Source organism: Protobothrops mucrosquamatus, unplaced genomic scaffold (assembly GCF_001527695.2).
Source record: "Protobothrops mucrosquamatus isolate PMUCROS unplaced genomic scaffold, P.Mucros_1.0 scaffold304, whole genome shotgun sequence".
Lineage (NCBI taxonomy): Eukaryota > Metazoa > Chordata > Lepidosauria > Squamata > Viperidae > Protobothrops > Protobothrops mucrosquamatus.
In genome coordinates this window covers 752,097-762,081 of record NW_015386646.1, presented here as the reverse complement: position 1 = coordinate 762,081, position 9,985 = coordinate 752,097, and the positions used below count along the sequence as shown (strand labels likewise).

At 35.2% G+C, this 9,985-nt stretch overlaps 1 protein-coding gene across 1 annotated transcript in view; it reads right to left on the bottom strand.

Annotated features, from left to right (window-relative positions):
* The window catches only part of PRKAA2 (protein kinase AMP-activated catalytic subunit alpha 2), a 21,791-nt gene that overhangs the window by 9,630 nt on the left and 2,176 nt on the right, over positions 1 to 9,985 (bottom strand). The window contains exons 2-3 of the mRNA XM_015815027.1: positions 3,031 to 3,172; positions 1,599 to 1,692 (exon numbers count right to left, since the gene is read on the bottom strand). Coding sequence (XP_015670513.1) covers positions 1,599 to 1,692; positions 3,031 to 3,172 — 236 coding nt within the window. The remainder of the gene's footprint in view (positions 1 to 1,598; positions 1,693 to 3,030; positions 3,173 to 9,985) is intronic.

The following is a 9,985-nucleotide window of genomic DNA, read 5'->3' as shown; positions in this document are numbered from 1 at the left end:
GTTTATATAATATGCACGAGGAAGCATTTTGCTCTCCTAATATTTTCCAAAGATTAAAGAAAAAGCGAGAAAGAAAAAGATATTTAATAATCCAACCTATGAACTGGAGCAGTAAAAATTAAATCTGCTTTTACTTTACAAATGACTTAGATTCTCTTATAACTCATATAACAAAATAACTCTATTTTGAAAAAAGAAGAAAAAATCCAAAAATAAAGTACTTGTTAATTGTATTATTTGTCCATAAAACATGTTTTTGCTGAAGCAAGCATTTGTGCTGTTCTTAGCCCTGAATCCTTACTCATATTATAAATATATGGCTCATTTGCTAGCAATCATATCACTAACTAAACATACTCATCAATCTTTCCACAACACCAAATAAACTTTAGGATTGTGTGAAATGACAGCTGTATCTATGTTTGCATGTTTCTACAAAATTAGATGAACTATTATCTCCAAATCACTGTTACTGTGGATATTTAACAGAAATCAGTGGTATGATGTATAGCAGGAGTCTTCAAACTTGGCCCTTTTATGACTTGTAGACTTCAACTCCCAGAATTCCTCAGCAAGCATGCCTGGCTGAGGAATCCTGGGAGTTGAAGTCCACAAGTCATAAAAGGGCCAAGTTTGAAGACCCCTGATGTAAAGCAATGTTTCTCAACCTTGATCACTTTAACTCCCAGAATTCTCCAGGTTGGTCAAGGTTGAGAAACACTGATGTAAAATAAACCATTTAGCTATAGAAGAGTTAAAACAAAACAGGGTGGTGGAAGTTGCTTCTGATTATCACTTATATTAATTTCCAATTATTTAAGATATATTCAGTTTGAGCCATGATGATCAGTGGACTTGCTGGATTGTAAAACTGCATAGCAACGTTTCCCAATTTGGACTTATTTCATGTGTTGGACTTTAACGTCACAATCCAAGTAATAATAGTAAAGTTGGAAGGGACCTTTTCGGACAAATGGCTGTCCAGTCCAATAATAGTAAAGTTGGAAGGGACCATTTCGGACAAATGGCTGTCCAGTCTCTTCTTAAAAACCTCCACTGTTGGAGCATTCACCACTTCTGGAGGCAGGTGGTTCCACTGGTTAATTGTTCTAACTGTCAGGAAGTTTCTCCTTAGTTCTAGGTTGCTTCTCTCCTTGCTTAGTTTCCACCCGTTGCTTCTTGTCCTGCCTTCAGGCGCCTTGGAAAATAGCTTGACACCCTCTTCTTTGTGGCAGCCCCTCAGATATTGGAACACTGCTATCATGTCCCCCCTCGTCCTTCTCTTCATTAAACTAGACATACCCAATTCCAGCAACCGTTCCTTATATGGTCCCTTTAACTTATTAATCTAATGCATCTGATGGTCACCAGATGGGGAAGAGTGTTGCAGCCAATAGCTATAATAAAGGAAAATATATGCAGTATATCAGTGATTTGATTCAATAGCAAGCCATTTTACACATGGCTAATAGGCTTGGCCTATTTTTGATCTTACTGACTTAAACAAATCCTATTTAACAAAGCAATTCTATTTTCCACTACTGTCTCTTTGTCCTTTCATCCCATGCATTTTTATTCCAACTGGATAAGACACTTACATGTCCGTGTTTACAGATATAATCAAACAATTCTCCACCAGACACATATTCCATCACCATGAAAAAATCAGTAGGGGTGCTGATCACCTGATACCTATTGAAAACATACAAGAAAATAATTGCATCTTAAATGTTTTTGCTAGACGAAGTCCTTAAGACCTCTTGTCCAATCTTAAAAGAGTCCTTAACAAAATCATTGGAATATACTTTCGATATAATTGCTTTTCACTTCTGAAGGACAAATTGGTCACTTTTTTTGCAGTGCAAATATAAACTCCTTTGGGACTCTGCTCAATTAAACTGTTTGCTAGATCTTCATTCCCCCTACTCCACCCCTACATTAAACTTCTTCACTCCTCTAAGATCTGTTCAATAAACCTTCTGAGAACTAATATTCTGAACGTTGCTATCAAGAGAAAATTAAGACATTTCAGATTTAAAAGTCATAATATGTTAGTACAAATGTGATGATTACATACCGGGAGTAGCAAAGCTTCCTTCATCTCACTATGAAGGACTGTGAAGTTTTCATTAGCTTGTTAATTTCTAATTCAGTCCCAAAATATGATGCAATAATAATTATTCCTATTTGCAGCCTGTCTGGATCCATAACATAAAGCTGTATATTCACCATATATTCACCATTATAAGAACATAAGATACATCTATATATGTATTTACAATAATGTAGCCATTTTAATAAAGGGGCAAAATGGAAACCAAGAAAGATCTCAACCATGCTTTAAGAGAAAAAAGACTTGTTTTTTTCTTTAGACGTTGCTTCCAGAAGCACACAGCTACTGTGCTAAAATAAACTGAGTACTCCCTTTTTATGCACTATTCAATGAAATCTAAAGACATTTCAATTTTACCCTTGAAATTTTAATACACAAATATATAATCAAATTAATCTGTCTAGACTTAAAAGATCTATTTTTCACTTCATGAATCTAAGATGAACCTCTAAGATACATGCTACTTTGCTTTTATCAAACAACTGTCCAATCATGTGTCCCAGAAAAGTATAAGATATTGCATCAAACTGATAAGTTAAGGTTTTCTTCTGTTTGTTACAGAACAAGAAATATAATGTAGACTGAACCATTTTGACGAATGTTTTATAATGGTCCAGAGTCACTTCAAACTGTGAGATGGGCAGCATATAAATTTAATTAATAATAACAACAACTGATCCGAATTCCAATATATATCTTCATATTGAGTTTTAAAAGGAAGAATGTCCATTTAGTATTATATGGACATGGGAGTAAATTCAGTATAAGATCAATACAATTTACTTCATAATTCCAGTGCTTAATTTATATTATTCTTAAACATATTAAAAATACAGTAAAATACCTGCAATACAGAAATGTGTTTTATGTGTTTTTATATGGCATGCTACAAAGAGAATAAGAATTAGCAAACTTACAGTTTGATAATATGGGGATGCCGGAAAAGTTTTAAGTTTTGGATTTCTCGTTTGATCTTTCCAACAACATCCAAACTACGAATTTTTTGCCTGTTTAAAATTTTCACTGCTACTTTATGTCCAGTGAGCTGGTGCTCTCCAACTAAATAAAAGAAAAAAGTTGAACGTTAATTTCTGTTTACATAAAATGAAGAGTTACTGATTTGTGAGATGCATTACAGGTAGTCCTTGACTTACGACCAAAATTCAGCCCAAAATTTCTGTTGCTATGTGAGGCATTTTAATTGAATTTTGCCCCATTTAACAAACTTTCTTGCCACAGTTGTTAAGTGAATCACCATAGTTATTAAATTAGTAACCTGGTTGTTAAGTGAATCTGGCTTCCCCATTGACTTTGCTTGTCAGAAGGCTGCAAAAGAGGATCACATGACCCTGGGACACTGAACCGTCATAAATATGAATCAGTTGCCAAGCGTCTGAATTCTGATATAAAAAAATGTGAAAAATGATCATAAGTCACTTTTTTCAGGCCTGTTGTAACTTCAAAAGGTCACTAAGTGAGCTGTTGCAGGTTGAGGATTACCTTTACTTAGGTTTTAGCTCTACAACAAAAAAAACCTCCCTTTTTACAACCCTGTAATCCAGTGGTGGCGAATCTATGGCACGCGTGGCAGAGGGGGCACTCGGAGCCCTCTCTCTGGGCACGCACGCCTTGCTCTTTGGCTATGTTTTCGCAGGAAAAAAACAATTCTCAATCCCCTTCCTAGCCAAAACAAGCCTGACACCAGAAATAGACTAACAGATGACCTGAGTGCTGCATGTGTTACTCTCAAACTTACAAAGTATAAGCCAAGGTTAGACAAATTATCAGCATGCATACAACAGCAAAAATCACATTAATTGTTCAAAAGCATGCCAAATGCAAACTTTTACCTTTCAGTAAAAAGTTGTTTGTATCATTGAAAGCTTTGTTATTGTGTTTTTCTTTTAAGACAAACGATGTTAATGTATGAGTTGCTTTTTCTAAATTAAAACCTCAGTATTCAGATTAAATTACCGTGTTGGCACTTTGCGATAAATAAGTGGGTTTTGGGTTGCAGTTTGGGCGCTCGGTCTCTAAAAGGTACCCTTAATTCAGGGTAGAGTTGGGGCGACTACATGCAGCTGAACTGACCGGATGCCCTTCCTGACTCCTAAACAGAGTTTGCAGCAGATTATTTTTTTTTTGCACTCTAGGAGAAAAATACCTTTTGCTACCTAGGAATGAACTCTCAACCTTCTGAATGGGAGGAAAGCATCATCACCACTAGGCCAGCACGCGGCTCGGTATTAACCCTACAATCTCTATTCAGCAACAAATTTCACTGGGTTGTGCAAGAGTACATTTCATGTAAATATTTTAAAGACTGCAATCTTTGCAAGGCTGCGAAATCCTGCCTCCAAAACTCCAAATCCAATTGGAGTTAATGGAACTTAACTGTATTTTTAAACTGATATATATGGAATTGCATTGTGACATAAATATAAAATTGCAGTTTATTCCAAGTCTGTCTATTTATCTTTCTGGAAATTACATTATTAAAAAAAAAAACTAACTGTACGATATAAGTTATGGATAAATTTGTCTAAAATAACTCTTATAACATCGATAAAAGTAATAACAAAAAGATAAATTAACGCTGAGTGGAAATGCTTTTTCTTACATCAAGGGCAGCATAGAATTCATAGGTGTCTGAAAAGCAATATTATGTGATTTTGTTTTGTAGAGGTCATCAAAAGAAGCAACTTTTTTCAGTTCAATTACTAGCAATGATAACGATGTGCGGAATGAAAATAAGTACCAGTTTGCCTCTGTGTATAACTAAGATAAAGGACATCTCACTGGTGACATGACAGTGTTAAGAGGTAAGGCAGAATGCCCCAAAAGATTTGCCACTTCTAAAGCTACTTCAATACTTACTGCTTTGATTCTAATTAAAAAAAAAAAAAGTACCCTGGCAGCAATCTGGTTATTGCCATTCTCAAGATCACTAATAATGAGAGGAGAAAGCTTTCATCATTTCTTCCTTTGTGAATGCTATTTTCAACTAATTATTTGCATTAATTAGGGCAGCCTTGCTTTGCCTATCTTCTTCAATAATATTTTGTATTATAATTCCCCCTATCCCTGACCAAGATTGGTCGTGCCACCTTAACCCGATGGGAGCTGTAATTCAGAATCATCAAGATTTTTGTACAGATGCCTATTTTTGTCCACCTGTCTTTCAACAGGCCATTTGCTGCATAAAATATTTTATAGCATTTCATTATTTAATTGAGTTCCATTAAAAGCTTTCTCTCACCCACTTGCTATTGATTGCAAAACTTTCTTACATCGTGCATTTTGTAAGTTTTGAACCAAAAGGATGGCTTGTTTCAGTTTGTATTTAATATACATAATTAAGAAAGAAAAAAAACCCCTCAAATCTTACAGTATATTTATTTAGAAGTAATTCCTATGTCAGTGCATGGAACTCACTTCCAAGAGTACATAGATTAGACTACAATCATATGTGATTGCCCTGTAGATGTTTATTTGACTTTTCACGAAGAACAATCTTTTCTAAAGATGCATTTAAAATATTTAGATTTTAGAGCAATTTTGTAGGATAAAATAGAAGATACAGAACATGATTCAAGTTGAACTAAATCCAAAGTACTTCACCATAATTCAGCATCAACAGATAGCCCTCGACTTACATCCGTTCATTTAGTGACCATTCAAAGTTACGGCACTGGAAAAAAGTGACTTATGACCATTTTTCACGCTTATGACTGTTGCAGAGTTCCCACGTGAACTCTGATCATGTGATCAAAATTCAGAGGCTTGGCAACTGGTTCATATTTATGACGGTTGCAATATCCCATGGTCGGTCCTATGATCATGTTTTGTGACCTTCTGACAAGCAAATTCAATGGGGAAGACAGATTCACTTAACATCTTTCTTACTAATTGAACAACTGTAGTGATTCACTTAACAGCTGTGACAAGAAAGGTTGTAAAATGGGGCAAAACTCACTTAACAACAGAAATGTTGGGCTCAGTTGTGGTCGTAAGTCGAGGACTGCCTGTATTCATTTCAAAGTCTATCCTGTAGGATTAGAAAGCCAGTTCTGATTAGTCTTTAAGGCTGAAGAGATCCAGGTTCAAGTTCACCTCATCATAGAATCATCCCTGGATGATTTGAAATAGTCACTCTCAGCCTGGTATTCCTTACATAGTTTTGCTACTCTGCCTTGAACTCCTGGAACAATGGAACATAAATATACAAAATACAAAATATATATAAGACTGAAATCCTAGATAATGTAGCTGAGAATCTTATCCACCTCAGGCGATATAATATATTACTGCATTACTATACTCTTGTTAAGCCATTGATTTAAAATTTATTATGGACTATTTCCTTTTTTTTAGAAGCATCATTACTTGACCTTCTTCCTTTTATAATTTATCTATTCCTTATATTTTCAGACTAATAATGATATTATAATAATGATAATGATATTCTAAATGTTGATAAAATAAAGGAGATTTTAGAAAGAGCCGGCAGTCATACTCCACTCCGTATCAAGGATGCAGCTGTAGAGTATTAAATATCTGGGAGTGCAGATAACTTAACAATCTGAACTGGTTTCTCCACACATTATCCTTAGTGAATCGTGCAAACCAGCGTCTGCATTTCTTGCATCGGATGAGGAGAGCACATCTTTCTCTTTCTGTCCTGCCCCTTTTTAAAGAGGCACAATTGGGAGCATTTTAACAAAGTGCACCAATGTCTGGCTCAGTGGCAGCACTGCCTCAGATAGAAAGTCCATACAGAGAATGGTAAGGACAGCCAAGAAGGTCATAGGAAGCTCACTTCCTGGTATTCAAGATGCTGCTTATAAGCGCTATGTGCTTAGAGCTCAAAGCATTGTTAGAGACCCCACACACCCACTTTACGGCCTGTTTCTGTTGCTCCCCTCTGGGAGGAGGTTTTGAAGTATTTCTAGCAGGACTACCTGATTTGCTAATAGCTTTGTTCCCTATGCCATCCATCTGGTAAACTCACAAGGTTCGTTTTTCTCGCCATGCACATGTATACATAACCTGAACTAGACTATTGTTTCTCTGTGTCGTATAATATATGTGGGTATATGCAAAATTCTGTATTTATTTATTTACTTATTTTTGTCATATTTATGTAGTGTATATCGGAGGTGGTGACCTTTTGAGAGCTGTATGCAATGAAATTTCATTTTAATGTATGCCAATTGGTGTACATTCAAAGTGACAATAAAGTTATTATTCTATTCTATTCTATTCTATTCTATTCTATTCTAATTCTATTCTATTCTATTCTATTCTATTCTATTCTATAATACTTCCCTATTGCCACTAGAACTGCACATAATGTGTACCTTATTAGCTTTCAATCCAGTATTTTCAAAATAACTGTTTTAGGGGAAAAATCAGGACAAAATTAGGAATTAATAATAATAATTTTTAAAAGATCTAAGCCAAGATGAAGATTTCAGTAGACATTGCCTATGGTTATATTCCATAAAGTGACAAAGACAAGAGGCACAACACTTGAAGACACATACACATTCAAGTGTACCTATATATTTCCAAGCATAAATTTCCTTCTAGTATCAGATTTATATTAAAAAACCCACTAAGATAATATTTGTGCTGGAATTCAAAGAATCCTTATCATATTCTAAAAGGAAGAAGTAAACAAATAGGTTGCATACAGAATTTAGCACCCCAGCTTAAAAAAAATCATTACATTTTAAAACCAAGTGAACTATGAACTAGAAAATCTGCAATTAAGAGGTAGCCTGACTAAAGGAGAGAGTGGAATGGTAGTTCAGTAGCTGTATAAATTGAGCAAGTCACTATTATTAGCAGAGATAAGGGCAGCCTGAAATTCTTTCCTCAATAAGAGTGTTCTAAAAATAAACTGGCTTGCCATGCTTCAAAATAAAAATTGTTTGGCTTGCTCATTTTGTGTTCCTATGCAAATTCAGAATGAAAAGCAAATTTTGAGATAAATTATGCTTTGTAACATGTAAGATATATAGACCGGGTATCTCTGTGTTCCCTCTACTGGAACGTACTATTCTATGATGCATAAAATCTTTCCAAGAAATTTAAAGCAACTTAAGATATGGTCAAAATGATTACACAGAGGAAACCAGCAATTTACAACATCACCCAGACATTGCTGTGGTGATAAATTGCTAATGCAGACAGGTTACATACCAACATGGCAATGCCTGAGTGATGCTGTAAGTTAGCATTACCGGTACAGAAACACACACAAAAGCCCAGTAAGAACTATAATTTATTTTCCATTTGTAAGAATTCAGGATAAAAAACCCCTATTTGATTACCTAGCCTGTCCTTGAAGTGGCAGAGAGGACCTGCATTAACCAGGCACAAAAAGTTTGCAGTGTCTTGAGAATTAACACAAGTACTGCAGCATTTAATTTTGAACAAAATGATAAATTATGCAATTTTGGAAGTTTTCAAGGCTCTCCAACTATCTTTACTGATTTTGTTTACTCTTAATTTTATATCATTTTGGGGCTTCATCTTTTAAAAAGTGTGTGCTCCTTACTGGCTGGTATTCTAGAAACAGCAGCAATATTGGGCAGGTATCAATAGATATGCTGTACATATTTATGCATAGAAAAGGACATTTAGAAAAAGAAACATATAGCTTTTTATTCTGGAAGTATACCCATTCAGATTTCATTGTTTTTGTTAAAGTGATAAAAAAATAGCAATATCTTTCTTTGTAGATAACTTTATAATTTTTCTTAAACTAAGCTCTCTGGATCCTATCAAACATCTAGTTTTTACACCCAAGCTGTAAATCAGTACAACCACAATCTTCTTCTTGTCTTATGTACTTGTTCTTACTAACAATATGCATATGGGTCACAAAATCCAGAAGACTATTAGATGACAGCGAAAAGTTAAGATTTTGCAGCTATCTAGTAAGTGATTAGGTTTCTGTACCCCAGATACAATAATTTTAATTAAGAATTACTTGTTTGGCACACATTAGCAAGTGATGATGGTCATTTATATAGGTAGACCTTGACTTACGACCACAACTGAGCCCAAAATTTCTGTTGTTAAATGAGACAAACTCATTTCAGTGAGTTTTGCCCCATTTTATGACTTTTCTTGCCACAGTTGTTAAGTGAATCACTGCAGTTGATAGGTTAGTAACCTGGTTGTTAAGAGAACCTGGTTTCCCTATTGACTTTGTTTATCAGAAGGTTGCAAAAGGTGATCACATAACACTGGGACACAGCAAAGGTCATAAATATGAGTCAGTTGCCAAGCATCTGAATCCTGATCACATGATATGGCGATGCTGCAAAGGTCATAACTAAGAAAAACGGTCATAAGTCACATTTTTCAGTGCCACTATAACTTTGAACAGTCACTAAACAAACTGTTGTAAGTCAAGCACTTCCCATATTCTAAAAAATGCTTCTTCTACTAATTTCTGAATATTTGGTTTCTATCCCTGAGAAGAGTCACAAACAGGGGAGAAGGAAGATTAGGGCATTCTTTTCTAGTAGTCAAACCACTAATATTTAGCTAAATAGGTTGGGAAATGATACAACAGAGATGCTAGTTATATACATGTCTGAAATAAGCTATGACTAAAAATAGCAGAAATAACACTTAGTGCAGTTAAATTAACCAAGCATTTGTGGGCATGTTAACTGTAGCTTGAGAGCCATCAAAGGCCTCAGGCTAGAAACTGGAAGACCATGAGTCTTATCTTAGGGCATAAAGCCAGCTGGGCGACCTTGGCCTAGTTGCCTACTCTTAACCGTAAGAGAAAGCAATGGCAAACCAGTTTTAAAAATCTTGTCAAGAAAATTGTGGAAAACTGTCCAGGCA